The sequence below is a fragment of the Sander lucioperca genome, chromosome 5, assembly GCF_008315115.2.
Source record: "Sander lucioperca isolate FBNREF2018 chromosome 5, SLUC_FBN_1.2, whole genome shotgun sequence".
NCBI lineage: Eukaryota > Metazoa > Chordata > Actinopteri > Perciformes > Percidae > Sander > Sander lucioperca.
Genome location: NC_050177.1, coordinates 35,513,341 through 35,532,616, shown reverse-complemented (window position 1 = coordinate 35,532,616; position 19,276 = coordinate 35,513,341). Strand labels below are relative to the sequence as shown.

Below are 19,276 nucleotides of genomic sequence, written 5' to 3'. Positions count from 1 at the left end.
GAATGGCCTGCAGCTCTCTTCGAGGCTGTGTGTAAACCAGCAAGAAGCTTTTGAATTTGTTATGAGCAGCTGAATGCAGCCAGTGGGGGAGGTACAGTATAGTATGAGGGTGGGGGCTGAGGTTGAAGATGCTGGGTGAGGTGGTGGTATGGGGATGGAGCTGCAGAAGACCAGGCGAGTGGTACAACTCTGATTTCTAGCAGTAGTTTAGACATACATTGTACAACAATTGCGGGAGTCACTGGGCTCACTTGGTCCTAAAAATATCAAGGACAGGGGGCATTTAAATCAAAGAAGGCACATGCTCAGGCAATTAGATTCTTAGATCTCTTGTGTGCAAAGGTGGTATATTGACCTTATATAAATCCGCCCACTAGATGGTGATATATCCTCCCTTATGGAGGACTAAGAGGAAACTTCAGCTCTCCAACATAATAAAGATAAATATAATCTGGCAAGTGGAGTAACAGTATGTTGCTCTGAGTGTTAGTGTGGCCATCTTCACACCGTGGAGCTATACCTCTTAAGGGACAGTTCACCCCAAAATCAAAAATACATATTTTCCCTCTAACCTGTAGTACGGTATTTATTAGGGGTGGGAATCTCTTGGCACCTCACGATTCAAATCGATTCCGATTCAGAGGCCAACGATCCAATTCTAAACCGATTATCGATGCATCTCGATGCAACAATTTTTTATATATATATTTCAATGCGTGATTTAAAAAAATATACATATAAATCTGAGTTTACTACTCAGAGTTTGCTAATCACTTCCTAGACAAAGCAACTATACAAAGCTTAGATTTTGACATATACAGTATTTGTCACACACACGTTTTAATGAAATGTTTTGTCTACTGAGGTTTTTATTTTGTAGTCATTCCATGCTTAAGCCTTAAACATGTTTGTGAAACTCACCTTCTCTCACAGTAATCTTCCATGTCAGAGAGTCATGTTTAAAGGTGGAGAATTGGATTCTTAGAACATGAAACATGAGATGGTCAGATGTCATGTGATAAAGTAGATGAACAGCCTATATATAATAGCTTATATGTGTTTTGCCTAATTATTTTATGTATGTCTTATTAGATCATGTGTATATACAAAATAAAAAAAAGTTTTCCTTTTGGCCATTTTTGTGTTTTTTGTCTGCACTCTTGCCTAAATTCTAAGTTGTTGTCCATTATCCCATCCTTTTTCAGTCACTAAAAAAAACCTTAGCAGACTCGTACGCAGTCCCTAAGAGGACATGAGCAAAAAAAAACCTTTTCACGCAAAACCTTTTCATGTGCGCACATGAAAGTTTCACGTCAGCACATGAAACTAAACTTTAGATTTTTTTTTGCTCATGTCCCCTTAGGGGCTCCGTAGAATCAAGCATCGAATCGTTCTAGAGAGAATCGCGATGCATCTAAGAATCGATTATTTTTCCCACCCCTAGTATTTATCAATCTTGATTGTTTTGATGTGAGTCGCCCAGTGTTGGAGATATTTTATTGAGATTTAGTCACAGTTAATAAAGTCAGTTGGTTTTGTCTCTTCATGGAAAAAATGCCTGTTGACAGATATGTTTTGTCACAATTTTTGTTAACGAAATGAACACTATTGGGGTGGAGGCGGAAATTTAAGAGGTAGATTTCTCAAAGCCTGTTCAAATATCTACTAAATCTACTATTTGACTAGATAATAATAATAATAATAATAATAATAATAATAATAATAATTTATACTTTATTAATCCCACAAGGGGAAATTACAATGTTTTCACTGTTGTTATTATTATACACATTACACACAGGCCTGAATTACACACACATGCTCAGTACCTATACATGCACTAATGGAGAGATGTCAGAGTGAGGGGGTTGCCCATGGAAAGGCGCCCCGAGCAGTTGGGGGTTCGGTGCCTTGCCCAAGAGCACCTTGGCAGTGCCCAGGAGGTGAACTGGCACCTACCAGTACACCACCATACTTTGGTCCGTATGGGGACTTGAACCAGCAACCCTCTGGTTCCCACATTGAATTCTTCTCAAGTCTTTCTTACTTAATTTGCGCCTTTTCTTCTCCATGCGTTTTTTGCGCCCCCAGTTTGCTATTTGCAACAAAATGTTTGATTGTCCCGTGGACGCAACAGTATTGCTATTTCAAGAGTGTTAAATCCGTCTGAAAGGCATTTTACAATTGACTTTTCAGTGTTGTTAAATCTCTTTTTTGGCCAATTTTATCTGAGGTCCTGAGGCTGCCTAATAATTATGCACACCTTGATATAAGATGTTGTTCCCATTTGCCACACCATCCCACACTACCAAGTACATGATCTAAACCAGCCATTTAGTGTTACATTATACATAATGTAAGTTCTCCTTCCATAACAATGAGTAAGTAAAATAGATTTATAAAGCCTATCACAGATGTAAGTCACAAAGTGCTGTTCAGGGGTATTACACAAAAAACACAATGAGACACGAAACACAATCAGTATTACACAACATTACTGGAAGTGCAGACCACATTCCAGTTAACCAAACGCCTGTCTGAACAGATATATTGTTATCTGATTTTTAAAGGAGTCCACAGAAACAGCAGACTGTATGGGAGAAGGCAAAGCATTCCATAGTTCAGGTGCTACGGATTCAAAAGCTCAATCACCTTGGGTCTTAAGCCGTGAGCGACAAGCAGACACTAAATTAGGTATTTGATCTAAGACAACGAGCTGACAAGTATGGGTAAAGTAGTTTAGCCACATATAAGAGCAAGACTGCACAATGCTCTATACGTAAGGAAGAATTTAAAACTGAATCCTATTAGTGAATTTCCCCATTGTGGGATCAATTAAGTCCATCTTACCTTACCTTATCTTATCAGCAACATGGAGCCAGAGAAGAGACTTAAGTACAGGGGTAATATGAAACCGTCTATTTGACTTAGCCTTGATGCAGCATTCTGTAATACTCAAGACGATCCAGAGCAGACATAAAGCGAAAACTGCATTACAGTTGTCAATGTGAGCTGAGATGGTGTGTATAAGTATCTTAAGTTTGGCAGTTAAAACTACAGATCTCAGTTTACTAATATTTGTATGGAAAAAAATGAAATAACTAAGCTCTTGCTGAACACGTGTTCGAGACCTTGAACACTCCTACTTGATTTCATTTTCTGAATTTGGTTCGTTTGCAATCGTTGGTTTCTGTTGTGGAATTTACAGTTCCTAACTGAACAACTTGTTTGCCTTCTTGCTTATGTCCTTTTCCCGCCTCAGTCTCTCATTTGGTTTGTTGTGGTTGAACATTTGGAAGTGTTTCAGAAGCCTGACAAAGAGGAGATACATAGCTACATAGCTTTATTTCTGTGTAAAGTGGTGATTAAGCCTGACCTGAGTTAGTCTCTCAATACTCATCAAATGTTAGTCATATTATGTTGAGAATGTGGGTGTCAAGCTATCTGGCTCTTTCATGTGTATCAGTATCACCTAGATTTGTTGGGGCTTGCTGGCCCAGCGCAGGTTAATAACTAGTTGCAGCAGCCGATCACTGTAGGTGTACAAAGTTAGACGTGCCAAAGTTAGACGGAAAACAGCCTTTACTTGCAAGAGTACACTGACACATTCTGTGGTGATAATACAATAACATAATACTGAACAAGATCATTTGCCAAATGTTGAGTGAAAAACCCAGGTCAGGCCTACGCACCACTTTACACACACAAATAACGCTTTGTAGTTATCTGCTCTTCTTCAGGCATCTGATAACAAACAAACTAAGAGACTGAGGTGGGAAAGGGACATAAGCGAGAATGCAAAAAAAGTTGTTCAGTTAGGAACTAAATTTCACAGCAGAAACCAACAATTGCAAACAGACCTAATTCAGAAAATGAACTCAAGTAGGAGTTTGCATGGGTTCATGCATGTTTGCCTGCATGATTAATGGCAGAAAGACAACAGGGAGGGCAGAAAGAATGCCATCAGACTGGTTCCATATTTCAGTTTGATGAAAGGTAGAACTACATAAAGGCTTTGTCTAGGTAATACTGAGACATGTGAAAGCCCAAGCGCCTGACAGCTTAAGGTGTGTGCTGCCCCGATGCTTAGGGCACGTGTCAAACTCAAGGCCCGCAGACCAAATCCGGCCCCTCGCAAATTTTTATCCGGCCTGTATATCAATTTAGGTTCACAATACATTTTGGCCTGCCTAGTTGTGCACCAAACCAAAAAGTCAGGAAACTTGTTTTTCAAACTGCAATTACGCAACACTCAAGTGGACTTCAAGATGCAGAAATTCCCCCACAGCCTGTGAAACAGGTTGTTGTTAGTCTGGTAGCCTACTTTAAAAAATGTAATCAGAATGCATTGTTTTGCTTGATTTGCTAAATTCTTTGATGGCTAAGGAACTTTTTTGAATTATTTAGTGCTTTATGTCGACCAAACAGGCTATATGAGACATACAATACAGTCAAAAATATTTTACTTTTTCAATTAATTAAAAGCATGTCAACAAACTTTACATGTCTGGCCCTTAATGTAATTATCATTTTCCAGTGTGGCCCTAAGTGAAATTGAGTTTGACACCCCTGCTTTAAGATTTGACATTTCTGAATTATTTTGTATAACATTTTTATAGAATTTACCACAATAGTATCATTATTGTAAATGTGGTGGTTTGGTAGTGCTTGCTGCTATTAGTTTTAACTTAAGTGTTTTTTTTTTGTTTTTTTTACCTCCAGTTATTATGAATCTACTGTCAGCAGTCTACATCAACTCTGGATTCTGCCAGGTCACAAACACAAGTTACTCTAGCATGTGTGGATTTTGTGGTGAAGCCTATGTTCCAGTTAAGTCAAACATTATCATAATTCAAGAAAGAAAATAATTTCAACATAAACGTTAACTGAGGGAAACTAGAAATTGGTTTGATACCTTTACTAGACAGCGCATCTTGTATGCTTTTTCTTTTCAAAGTTAGTTTTTTGTTGTGATTAGAGCACAGGAAAACTCTCTCGCCAAACCTCCGGTACTAAAAAAAAAAATCAAGCCAATGCGTAAGTGACAAAAAAATTGCAGTTCAAGTGGCCACTTGAGGCTGGCTCCAAAAGGGAGTCATTTCCCATAGACCGTCATGTCAAAATGCCCAACTTTACAACAGAAATAAATGTGTCACGTGGCTTTTTTAGACTGTAGGCTTTATTCATCCTGCCTCAGCTCCAACTTTTTGCCCATTTTTGGATTAGCCAGAAGTTCGGCGACGTTAGGCACTGCCAGAGGGCGACGGCTGGAGCCACAGGGAGCTGTCTACTTAGAGCTTAGTTTCGGCTTCTTAGAAACCTCTTGGTGGCATCATGGAGACTACGTCCATATTTTGTAGCCTATGTTCCTAGTGTTTTCTATGTGCTTGTGCATCAGTAGAAAACATGTTTACCTCTGTATCTTAAATCATGTTATGCTTCCTTTGGATTATTCAATGCATTCTTCAGAGACAGATATAAATAAATTGAAAGACAATGTTTACTTTACCTAGAAGTTTATTGAGCTCTTTAAGATTAAAATGCACATATTGTTACATTAGCATGAATTGTAATGACAACCAAAACCCACCATCAATGTGAGTCACTGTATTTAAAAGAAATGCAGTTTTACACATCGTGTTTGGTCAAAACATAAACTGCTAAATAACTACTGCATTATCACACTGCAATTAGCAGCTGGAAATGATCGTGATCCTTGGCACTTATGTTTTATTTTTGTGATCAGATGTCATGAATTGCTGTTAGTGGTATTGAGGAAAACTCTGCGAAAAACTATGACATCTTTTGAGAGCAACTCAGCCTGAGCTACAGTATAACAATCCGCATGATTCATCAAACATCACAAGATTATAAAGTAATACAAATCAGAATCCCCAACCGTCTGTATACATTAACACAACTGTAAAAACTTAACACAAAAAGGTGGATGAACTATGACATCCCTGCAAGGCAAAACAAAAAACAGCATCTAAGTGTTCAATTGCACTTTCAGAAGAGAACTGATTCCTTATAATCCCCCACATAATTATATAAATGAATATGTAAGATACTGTAAATGAACACAATTATGTCTCATTCGAGAGTAAATAAGTTCTTGATTACATTTTAGGATTCTCTCACGATTAAATGACTATTTAGCAATAAAAGATGCCCTGTTGGTCATCAATATACATACTGTATGTCATAGTCATAACATTTCATACTGTGGTCCACCACTTAGTGACCATCTATAATTCAGAATACTCACATCTTTATCAATAGTAAAAATGCTCCTGTTTTCTGTATAGAAATCCCTCATGTTGTGAGGTTACATTAATGTTATCCTTTTCACTGTTGCCCATCACCACATTACAAAACTATAAAGAATAGGTCATCACATAACTACTTACACCTTGTACTACTTGTACTAACATCTTTTCCTTAGCAAACAGTTTAGAAAAATACTCATGATACTCACTTAAAATACAATAAAGTAAATTAGTGACTGCATAGATATGGCTCTAACCAATCGGAGTCACAGTTCCCAAGAACACCTGAGAAATGGCAGAAAGTAATAATATATGACTACATTTTCTAAAACCTTTGCAAGGACCACACACACACACACACACACACACACACACACACACACACACACACACACACACACACACACCTTTTTGTTATTGTGCATCTTTGACTTTGCTTGCTCTTTCCCCTGCTTCCAGTCATTGAGCTAAGCTAGCTAGGCTAAACACATTCTGAATGCTTCTCTATAGAACGCAAAGACATTACACTGATACTCTCCTCTAACTGTAAGAAAGCAACCAGTTATTTCTTTAAGCAACAGGTCAAAGACAGACCACATCAAATAACATGTGACAAGGTACAAATAACAGGTGTACAAAAGCCAAAAAAACTGGGTTTACACCCCATCAAGATACATTACATTACTAAAACATGCATTGTCCTCTAGTACAAAAATCCTTTTAAAAGATCTGACATGTAAAATCTCTTCGGTTAAAAATCAAGCTGGACCCCAGTTGTTTGTTTGTTTGTTTGTGTATATATATATATATAAAAAAATGAGTATTTTGGGGCCAGGCTTTTAAAACACTACTGGACCCCTAAAACTGGCACGAACAAGCCAATAGTTTACACTATCATATTAAAAAAATATTCTCTAAGGATTTTACATCTTGATCTTCACAGACACAATAAGTGAGGACATCTTGTTACTCTAATGTAACAAACAATGGAAGTTTCACAGAAACCAACTAATGGGCACCTAACGTTTCTGTGCAGGTTACAATAAATACCCGATTGCAAGTCAGGCATTTTTCCCACACACAAAACCCTAAATGCTTTACATAGCAGGCCTGAAATCAAGCTTTGAGAGAAAACAAACTCCACTGGTTATGGTCTCTCTCCATTTGAATTCAAGCCTAAACTAACTTGGAACATTACTGTTGGGTCTCCAGAAAGCCCTGCCGGGCTGAAGTGCCAGGATTAACCAATTCTAGGTTGTATACTCTGGCTCTCCTGAGAAAGAGAGGAAAGAAGTCAGTTAGTCATCAAAAGTCTGTATCAAAAGTACAATGAGTGTCGTAGATAGAGTAGCCTAAAAATAAGCAATATATAATTCTCTAAAAAAAGACTCATTTTGAAGTAAATATTATAACAGCAAGCCCAAGTTTCTTTCAACTGAGCGCAATAGAAACTTAATCGCAATCTTTTTGGGAATTAGACTGGTTGAACCAGTGGTCAATGCTTAGAGAGAGTTATGAGTAAACAACCAGTATATAATGCTCTTTACACACCATTAAACCAAATTGGTGGATGAAAACCTTCCTGAGGTCCTTACCATGAGTAGGACATAAATGGTCATGTTTGGCCTGAGGGAGGTGTCAGAAGAAAGGCCACGTTGTTACTTAAGGTGCACTATGAGATCCTGCATGGTCACTTCTGTTGACGTTCCAAGTAAATTTCAAACAAAACAGAGCAAGCTCGCCCCACCCCCATGTTTCCGTAACTGTTATGACTAACTGACTAACTGTCACTAACCCCACCCCCTCCCCCAACCATCTTGTCGGTGATTGGCTGGAGTGGTTTGTTGTATTTTTGTGCACAGCCTGTGCCTCTAGTGTTTGTTTGACGTTTACGACCGTTGTTCAGGGGGCAGGCAGCTAGCGGATCAAGGAGAGATGCCTACGATTTGAGACAAAAATTAAATTGCGCCGAAACCATGCAGGAACTCATAGTGCACCTTTAAATCAAAAAAGGATTATTGTCTGTACAGTGGCCTTTATAGCATATCAGAGTCAGCTCCGCGCTGTCAAAACATGGCTCAACTTTCAGTTTGAGCTGTCTGTGCATCTTGTAAAACGATCTCTCTTGGATCATACTTAATTTCCAGTCATTGCAGTGTAATAATACATTATGTGACATTACTGATTCAATGTTTTTTTGCATGTAAAAAAAAATTTTTTTTATTATCATACCATGGTATAAAAGTAGCTGCCCATCTGCAGCAGACACTCTAGAGTTTCCATCATCTGCTCTTGGCAAAGTGTGTGGAGACTGATGTGATTTTGGGGTTTACTGCTTTCCAGCTCACGTACTGTGGCTTTCAGAGCCACAGAAGCACACTGGAAGACACTCATTCCTGAAAACACAAACATCTGGATGACTGGACTTCTGAGGAGCCTTTTATTCACTACAGCCACTCCCTAACTCTTCAACTTTAATAACTAACTGTAATAAAGACTTGATAATACACTCACCATATCTAATCCTAGCTGTAAAATGGTAATTGACAAAGAAAAAAACGAATCAACTGAACATTCTAAACTTATTCTAGAAGGACAAACAGTGCAATGTTTCATACTCAGGCTAATTCATTAAGGCTTAATTCATTATCTTAATATTTGAATATGGCAAACATGCATTATTTATAATACTAGTACAGTGCCCGTTCAAAATATGCCTGTTTGGAACGGGCCGACTGCTTGGCCTGTGGTATTGCTGCTTGAAGCTTTCTAGAACCATTGTACCCCAAAATTAGTTACAGAAGGACCCCAAAGCACTTAGCAACCACACTGTTTAGCCTCCTACTGACTTACTGTGTACTCCTACTTTAGAGAAAAACATTGTACTACCACATTTCCCTGACAGACAACACAAAACAATCACAAAACATCACAATTAAATGTGGAGTAATCAGACATTTGCCTTATGGACTGATGGCGGTGCGCCATCCAATCCGGCCCGTAATGAGAGCAATCAGCAGATATCTGCGTTAATCAACCACCAGAACCGGACACAGTACAGAGACGGACTCAGAGAGAGAGAGAGAGAGAGAGAGAGAGAGAGAGAGAGAGAGAGAGAGAGAGAGAGAGAGAGAGAGAGAGAGAGAGAGAGAGAGAGAGAGAGAGAGAAGGCAATGCAAATAAAGAGTTTTTCTTTAACTACAATTTAGTGTTGTCTCTTTCGTCGAAGTATGGATTTGATTCGCTGGGGTATTTTGCCGAAGGTAATGTTATTAGTGTTATAAGTTAGCAGCACACTTGAACAACTGGGGACCCAGGGTGAGCATAGAGGGCGAGTCTGAGTGGGAAGGAAGAAGTGGTGAATTTACAGCTCAAAGCAACTTAATACGATATAATGTCCATATGATCTAGTGTCAGCAAAAAATGCCTTTTGATTGAGTTTCCTCTAAGCAAAATGATCCAAGTGAATTTAAGATGGACCTTTATTGTGAAGGGTAGAAATGGAAGAGCCAGCGTTATGGCAGCGCTTTTTTTCCTCAACCTTTTTTCCGCAGTCTTTTAGTTTTATTCACAGTTACATTTTTTTTTTTATCTAGTAACTATTTACTAACATTAAGTAAAACAAATATATTGACACAAAATATTGAAACAAAATAAATAAATGCAAGCACCTTCAATGACCCATGTATTTATGTCTATTTAAAAAAAACTTTCAAGGCCTTGCATTTTTTAATTCGCAAACATTCAAGGATTTTAACCATTTGGGAACCATGTATTTGGTAATTATATATGCAGATAAAAGACAAACCTTCTTATACTTAAAATGTAGGCCTATTGGTGACTGTGTTTACATTTTACGTTTTGTATGTCCTTTGGCTGTTTTTTTTTTAATATAAGCCTTTACATGTTTCTACCACCACCTCTATGTATTTTATATTTCCTTAATGTGATTTTTATTTGTGTGTGTGAAACAAATAAACAAACCAAACTTTTTTTTTCTATTGTTATGTTTTAAAAGTTTTTCATTTTGATAATTTTATTACCGTTTTATGTATCCTAATATGTGCATCCCTTTTATTCTAATTGTTAAGCACCTTGTACACCTGTTTTTGGAAAACAGCTTTATAAATACAGTTTACTATTAATATTTAGTAGCCTCAGGGATTTGAAAGGTTACAGTACTTACCAGAGTTATCAGTGGCTTCAACGTCAACATACACACCGTCCATCATTGCCTGTCTCAGAACCTTAAAGAAAACATTGGTTAACACTGGTTAAAGATAGTTTGGTTTGGTAGGGGAGTTCAGAGCAGCTCATGCACAGAAACAAACTAAGATTCTTGTCCGAGATGTGCAGAGTTACAATAAAGCAGTCCAAATGTGAATATAGTATAAGGCAGCACAAATATGTTGCCATGTTTCCGGACATTGGTACCACAGCTGTTGTGGCAAACAGAAACAGATTGGTGGACAATGGAAGTCTTGACCGATTCCAGTAATGTAGATTACTGAGAAAAACAAACCTTTCCAAGATGTGTCCCTACAACATCATCATATATATCTGTGCCTGAATCTTGTTTTGTTTTTGTTTTGTTATGTTTTTGTTTTCCACCTAGCCCTGTAAAGCAACCGAGTCCTTGAAAAGCACTATAGATATTCATTCATTATTATTATTATTATTATTATCATATTCTACACTGCTGACACTGAACCACATAAGCTAGAAAGCAAGGTACAGTAGGATGTGAACAAGAGGACATCTGTTTGTGTGATTGGTGGAGGTTACACAAGATTTAACTGAGGTACACCCACTTAATTTAGCATGCACAACGCTTTGGCAATGCGTGGCATTCAAGGAACACATTCCTGCCGCCTGCTGTGCAGTTAAATGTAGAGTATTCACTGGTTTAGGAATGCATGATCAATGTATCGTCTAAAATAGTGCTGTACACAAACTGGTACTTTCAGTATCACTTAATCTGCCTATTGTTTTATTGATTCATTGATTTGTTAGTAGTCTATAAAATGTAAAAGAAAATAGTGAAAAAACATTATGCTTGTTTTGACCAAAACACAGAAGATATACCGGAAAACAATGAAATCCTTGAACTTGACGAGCTGGAACCAGCTAATGTTTGTCTTTTTTATTTTTGAAATTAAACAATTAATCGATTATCATAATCGATGATTTTTTTTTCATTTGAGCTGTGCTAAAAAAGTGACCACAGTTGGAAGAAAACATTTACTTTAAAGAATAATGGTAGGTTACACATGTTCCTTTTTGCTTCACCTATGAAACGCAAATGACACGCTGTACACAGTCGGTGTGTCTTGCAAAACCGGCTACGTGAGTTTTTGTCACAGCTTTTCTTCTGAGCCGTTTTAACAACTTGAATGCCAACACAGATGACACATGTACCTGAAAAACATGTTAGTTTGGATCAAAGGAAACCATAACTGGAGCACTCAATACCTTCTGACAAACTGGTTCATGTTGCTCTGTAAAAGTAAATATGATCCGATATGTGAGCAATGCTTGTGAACTGCGAGCCTCAGAAATGAAATGTAATGAGGAAAAAAAAAAGGAACAGTCAGTAGACAGGTTGTCCCGCACGCAGTCATTCTCTTGCCCAATTGACGTTTTTTTTTTTTAACGTTAGTTTCTAAAATCGTTCATGTAATTTGCTGCCTATCAGTGTCATTCTTCAAATCCTGGAACCCAATGATGAGGCGCATAATTCGCTCATCTTTTGCTCATTTCCCATCAGTGGTGTCTGAAATACCGCTTGTCACATAAAAACAAACAAACAGAGACAACACATTTTGATCAGTAGAGACGAAAACGAGGCTCTAACCTCCAGGACTCTGATGTAGCCTTTCTCAGCACTGAGGTGGAGGCAGGTCTTTCCTGAGTTGTTGGTCTCATTGACGTTGGCCCCCAAATGGATCAGATCTGCTACCATCAGGTGGTGGTTGTGCTTTGCTGCATGGAGGAGGGCGGTCTGTGAACAGAGATCCATTTACATCCAATTACATTTAACAATTAATTTGTTGTGGTTAAGGCTAGGGGTGTTGAAATTAATCACTGCATCAATGCATCGCGATGCGGACAAGGATGATTCTGCATCGATGCAGTGACAGACCACCAACCGAAAACCATGTGTAGCAATATATAATTATATTGAGGAGGTGACTCATTGTGATGCATCGGGATGCATCGTGATATTGAATCGATTTGAATCGTTATCCATCAGACATTTAAACACTGAATAGTTACTAATATGTTTGATTGCACCAGTGTAAATGTAGCTTTAAAATGAAAGCGAAGAGTTTTAGGTTGCTGCTACTTAAATATCATCCAGATACAGTATATGTTTAAATACACCTGCCATTATTGTTCAGTATGCATCATGCAATGATACAGTATATTGTGTAAACTGGCTTTCCAATTGCAGTTAAAGCAGTATCTATGAGACTTACCACCTAATTGTACATATTAACATGGAGGAAAATACAACAAATTTCTCTTTTGTGCCACATTGATATATATTGTATATACACTGTACATAAAAGCTCCTGAAATGTGGTTGAAATAATCACAAGGAAAATAATGTTGTATCTCAAATGTCTTGTACTGTACCATTCCCTCAGAGTCTTTGAGTTCGAGGCTGTTAAATGCGGCCATCTTTTTCGCGATCGCATAGCCCAGTGCCCTCTTCCCGACACACGCCACTTTATGGAGAGCTCTGAAGGGACAAGAACAATCAGACATATTTCAGACAAAAAGAAGTACTTCACAGTAAAGGTATTCACTGACACAGTCTTGTAAGAGGATAACAGGTCTGAACATGGGTTATATACCGTGTAGTTAGTAGAGGCGTTTCATAAAGCAAGCTGAGAAAGAAGAACACAATTGCAAGAAGCCTGAGGGCCTAAGTGAGATCAACAAACTGAACCACAGTAGGTATTTTTCACAGCAGCCATTTTGACTTTGAAGAAAAGCACGTGTTACTAGTAAGTGTCCCAGTAAGCAGGGTTTTATAGTAAACTTAAACAGGATATAAGCAGTAAAATATTTGTAGTTAACTGAAACTAAATGAAAACTAATACCTTCAAGAAAGACTAAACTAAAACTATATTGTCAGGTTAAAAAACTAATAGAAATATAATAAAAATGAATTATTTCAGTTATATATTCCAGCTATATTATAACACTACTGAAAAACGGCATGCATTTCTGTCAACTCATGACATTGAACCACAGAAATTGAACAGACTTGACAATAAGTAAAAAAAAAAAAAAACTGAGACTACTGTAAAACTAAACGTATAAAAACTAACCCTTCCTGAAAAACTGAAACTATACTAAAACACTCTAAAAACTGACTAAAACTAACTTAAAATGAAATCGAAAAGTCAAGACTAAAAACAAAACGTCAGCATCATTAATTTTCATAATTAATTAATAGCATTAAAAAGCTAATATGATACGACAATTTCAGGCCTGGTTTTAGAACTGTTCATGTCTTTAAACCACAGATCGGAGACATTAAACACAGATCACCTATTCATTATGAAGAAGACGGACATTAAAAGAGAAAGCACGGAGGAGCACAAATTAAACTTATATAAAGAATTACATGTTTCGGCAAAACCACTACCATAAGGAAAGCCAAAGAACTTGTTGGCAGCCTGTTGACTCAAACTGCTGATCTCGCCTCATAGCTGGCTGTTACAGCGCTCTGGGTTTTTGGGGGGTCATTTTTTGTTTTTATTCATTTTTAAATGTCACACTTTTTACAATGGAGATCCTCCTCAATTAGTGGATGTACTGTAGGGCTGGGCAATAGATCGATGTTATATCGATATCGCGATATGAGACTAGATATCATCTTAGATTTTGGATATCGTAATATGGTAAGTGTTGTCTTTTCCTGGTTTTACAGGCTGCATTACAGTAAAGTGATGTAATTTTCTGAACTTACCAGACTGTTCTAGCTGTTCTATTATTTACCTTTACCCACTAAGTCATTAAATCATTTCTGGAGATTATTTATCAAAAAACTCATTGGGTAAATAACATTTTGTTAAAGCACCAATAGTCAACCATACAATATCATTGCAATATCGACATCTAGGTATTTGGTCAAGTATATCGTGACATTTGATTTTCTCTATATCGCCCAGCCCTAATGTACTGCATAATTTCCACATGCATACAATAACACCAAACTTACGTCCTGCCATGTCCATCGGGGGCCAGCAGTGCAGCGTCAGAGATGTCCCTGAGCTGGCTCTCTTCTTTCTGAAGCTGGGCCCAAAAGAAAGCAGAGTTGTTCCGGTTCCAGTCGTGGACCTGGGGATAAGCCGACTCCTCCCCTCGTCCACCAACTCTTCCAATGTTTCTGATGTTGGAATGATGGAGGCTGGTGTGCATGGAGCCTGGAGGGGACAGGGCTTGCTGGTACTCTGCTGTGCCTGGGGAGTAGGTCATGTAGGACTGGGGGCTGGGGATCATTTCGTCCAACTCATCACTATTGTACCCAGAACCTTAGTGAGAAGAAATGGCACGTGAGGGGTGGTAGTAGTTTGCTGTTAACATATTTATCAAAGTTATATTTTAAAGAGTAACTATATAAATGTGGATCGGGTCCCCATGACTTACCAGTTGGAGACCACTCAGGAGACACTGGAGGTTTGGAGGGGGACAAATATTGGGGAGGGGACAGGCAGGTGTTGCCAGTTCTGAGATCCTCCTCCAGCACCTCAACAATAATTGCCAGCTCCTCCAGGCTTTTGGTGGGGCGTTTTCTCTGCAAGCCAAAGGCAGCCGAGGTATTTAGAGTTACTTAAAAAAAAAAAAAAAATCCTCAAAACTGAGATGTGATTTACAGCTTTGCAGCTTTCCTGGGGTCTGGGCTTTTCAACACTCACCTTGGTAGATCGGCGTCCTTTGCTAGTTTTGACTCGTTGCTTGTCTACTGTGGAAGAAAAAGTTTAAAGCTGAGAGTACTCATTCAATATGTTTTCACTTAAAAGTAGAGGGAAACCGAGTTTAGTTAGCATACTGCAGACAGGGTTCTTGCAGGTTTTTGTTCCTTCCTGTTGTTTCATGAGCCACACAACCTCTGTATCTATCTAGAATAAACACTGCCATTCACAAGTTTGGAATGAGCTGGTATATTGATGATAGTTTTACCCCCAAAGGAAGAAGAATTAAATTATTAAAAATTCCATTTAGTCGGTGTCCCCATAGTGTTACACACTGTTGGAACTTGGATTTTGAATTTGTTTTCCAGTCCAGAAAAGCCTAAGTGAGCCTTGATCCTTATTGAACCACACGTGGGCTCTGAATATTTTGGGATGCTGTTTTTCTTTAGGCCCTCTGGAGACTACTCAGTGGTTAGATTGAATATGTTTAAACTGTGATTTGTCAGTCTAGTATCTAGTATGTTCAGCTGTTATTCCCTGATCCAGTTCCAATAGTGCTAACCCTAGACTAACCTCAGATTTCTATTGGGAAGTCTGAAGAAGAGCTCTGCTAAAGCAACACACCTGTTAGTTCCAGCTTGTTATAGGCTGCAGTTTCTTCTACCAATGACTGGCGATTTCTTCTATTCTTTTTTAACTGTTGCTCAGAGGTATCTTTATCTCTTTCTACCCTTTCGATTGTCAGTCCATTGAAGTCAATCAATCAATCAGTCAGTTGAACAATTGCACGGCGTTTTGTTCTCCATGTACAAAACAAACCCTGACTGGACCCAATCAGGCTTTTGTGGCAGGTGATCCAAACTTTGGAATGTGTAGCTCTAGGGAGGAACAAAATTCTCCATGACACCACACATAAATTCCTAACGCTCATAGATGTAGGTTTTACTGACCTTTGACTGTTTTTCCGTATATCTCCTGCATTCACACATTTGTGTCATGTGAAAAGAAAAAAAGTTGAATCAGGATGAGTTGTCTTTTAAATGCTTCAGATTTTTTCAGAAACAAACAAACATTCCCTGCTTGCACGTATAATAGTATAGATTAGATGTCTAACAGACCAAAAGAAAATGCTTGAGGTCTGGAGTTTTTACGCCTACTGCTTAGCATATTTTGTGCAGGTAAAAAACACATTTCCAACTCTGGTTACACCAAATAAATGCACTGAAAAGACATGTCTTAGTTATCCTTTAAGCAAACTGTAGTGTAGTTTTTTCCATGCATAAAAAGTCCCTGTAACCAAATATGGGGAAGGAGTCTAAAATCTTTTCAGAATAAGGATAAAGCGGGTGACATTTGATATCCTGATAATCATGCTGAAAACAAAGTTAAGCGTAAATGCGATTTACATTTTTTTTATATTTTTTCAGGATTCATTGTAAGACAGTTGAACATGCAACCATCAGGAAAAGTATTCCCACAGTTTGGTGTTTGTAAGTTTGGTGGATTTTCATATATGGAAAGGCACATTTTTGTCAAAAGCAATACATAGAATAAAATAAAGATAAAATAAAAAGGTTTGATAAATAAAGATCATTCAATACCACAAGTCATAAACCACATGTCCCCTGTGTATCAACTACAATCAGACATTTTGGTAAAACTTTAAAACCTAAAGCACTTGTGGATGATTTGTATGATTTGTAAGATTGTTGCTATAGTGTTACCATCAGGAAACGTTTCCTCATATTAGAGTACATGTTTGGAATTGCATGCAGCAAGCAAGCAACCAACCAACCAACCAACCAACCAACCAACCAATCAACCAGGAAACTAACTGTAAACATGCAATACAGAAAGTAAATGTATCCATCAGAGTTGGTGTAAAAATAAAACCAAATGTGATTTAACTCTTAGTGACTGTGTCTACATTTTGACAAAATTACCTGAAAATCTTGAGGTTTACAGCCTTGGGCTATGCGGATTTTTCTCAGTAGATCCCTTACAGGCATTTTGACACGGACTCCAAGGTAGACCTTCTCCCCCCCATACATGGAAACTCTTGCACCTGGTGAAGAAACAATGGATGGTTAACATCCATGCAGGATCAGACAACATTGACAAACCAATGCAGAATCAGCTGTCCTTTCATATTCACAACTTTAGATGGAGGAGGCAAACTGCTGTACCAAATGCCTCATGTCTGACTCTGCATTGGGTCATAATTGGACTAGTTGTAGTCTAATACCAGCATTTAGATGACAGGAACAGTTAGCTTGCTGTCACAAATGATAGTTATTAATACTCTGTTTTTCTCTGACTCTATTTGAGCTGTAAACACAGTAGATTATTATTAATTGAACAAGCTCAAACTGGCTTGAAATAGCTCTTTCAGTATGACATCAATTGGCAAAAACCTTCCCAACACTTCAGGCGCAAACATGATTTTGTATCCTCTGCCTGATCTTTACTGTTACCAAAATGGAGACCTGATCGTAGCCTAGTAACATAAGACGACTCATTTGTCAATATCTGCTCAAACAGTTTTGCAGCTCTGGCGGAAAGTTACTGAATATGTCAAGTTAAGTACTGAGTTGATTGCACTAACTCGAGTATTTCTATTTTATGCAACTTTATCCACTACGTGATATTTTAAATTATAATATAATTATTTACTTTTCAGTTGATGATTTTACAAAAACATACTCAGTTGGCAGTTTATTAGCTAAATCAATCTGAAACAACAGTCCTTCAATAAATCCTACCTTCGTGGAGGTTATAATGTTCAGTTAACTGTTTTCAAGAGGTGTTGATTCAAAGTTTTGTACGTTCTGGAGGCTGTTTGTACTGTTGAACTGAACAGAGGCGTGTCTACAATTCAGTCTAACACGCATTAAATGAGAGTATTGGAACATTAACATTCTGCATTTGTAGGCTAATATGTAGAATTCCAATCTAATGTTTAAACGCCTGCCATAGGCCTATAGGTAAACGCCATACCTTTTTGACGACCGTCCACATCCTGGATAGTCAAACCAGAAACAGGTGTGTGTGGCTCGGCCAGGTCGGCCGCGGTTTCCCCTGGTAGAGGAGAGAGCCCAGCCCCTGTGTCTGTTGTTTCATCACTTCTTTCTCGTGGCTCCTTTCGTTTGTACAGTCTTCTCATCTTGTACAACTACTGAAAAGGAAATGTTGAAGTGAGAAAAACGGGAGTTCAGCAGCCGTCTAGCTCTAATGTTAAAATAGTTAAAAACACTCTGCTGCTCAGTACATCATTTCTGACGTAGGCCTAAATGTCACGTACCAAAGACAGAAGAGGACCACGCCTACTGCTTAGTGGAAAGGTCGACGCCCACACAGAGTGGTTTCAGAAAATATAGTTGGAAATTTCAAAAGTACCTGTAACTGAACATAACCAACCATAATAAATGAAGCAACAAGCCAATCAGTAGGACTCATACAATAGTCTTAACCCTTGTGTTGTCTTCCTGTCGATCACTTGATGTCCTCCCGGGTCAAAATCGAAAATTAAATTTTCTTTTACCCTTTTTTGATGTTTTTTTGACACATTTTCTGATGTTTTTGTACTTTCTTTTTGGCACTTTTGACGCTTTTTTTGTTCACTTTTTTCAAGGTTATCGACGCTTTTTTTCACTAACATTACTAACACCAAAACCACTAGTTTACACTTATTTTTGGAATTCACGTTCATAAATCTCATTTATAGGAAATTATACCTGATTTTGAAATGATGAATAATTTTGACTAATATTAGAGGAACGTATGATGGATAATCACAGACGTGTGTATGTCAAAGTTTAGTCAGGAGGAGAGGTTTGAAACCGTTTCACTTTTTATCAAATGCTATAAAATCTAATACCCAGAATTCAATGGAAATATACTTTCATTGAATTCTGGATATTAGATTATATATTTCAATTGATTTTCACTATAGTGATCAAGGACTAGCAATTGAAAACTCACTTTTTGGGTAATTTGGTTAAAAAGAAACCCATATTTCTGATATAGAAGTTTTGAAAACGGGTCAAATTTGACCCGAGGACAACATGAGGGTTAAGA

General features: G+C 37.9%; 1 protein-coding gene across 3 annotated transcripts; it reads right to left on the bottom strand.

The window, feature by feature from the left end:
• Positions 1–7,071: 7,071 nt before the first annotated feature.
• zgc:113279 (uncharacterized protein LOC553749 homolog) lies at positions 7,072–18,477 on the bottom strand. 3 transcript variants are annotated; one of them, XM_036001500.1, is made up of 11 exons: positions 18,195–18,477; positions 17,143–17,256; positions 16,150–16,174; positions 15,203–15,246; positions 14,934–15,081; positions 14,506–14,818; positions 12,909–13,014; positions 12,124–12,270; positions 10,456–10,516; positions 8,502–8,665; positions 7,072–7,542 (listed from the first exon to the last, which is right to left on the bottom strand). In XM_036001500.1, exons 1-11 carry the CDS (start codon positions 18,360–18,362, stop codon positions 7,510–7,512), a joined length of 1,323 nt encoding a protein of 440 aa, XP_035857393.1. In that variant the 5' UTR covers positions 18,363–18,477; the 3' UTR covers positions 7,072–7,509. The 3 variants fall into 3 exon arrangements, with proteins under 3 accessions (XP_035857393.1, XP_031139634.1, XP_031139635.1); XM_031283774.2 differs by having other exon boundaries at positions 15,203–15,249; positions 17,143–17,264; positions 18,197–18,477; XM_031283775.2 differs by having other exon boundaries at positions 17,143–17,264; positions 18,197–18,477.
• Positions 18,478–19,276: the final 799 nt, after the last annotated feature.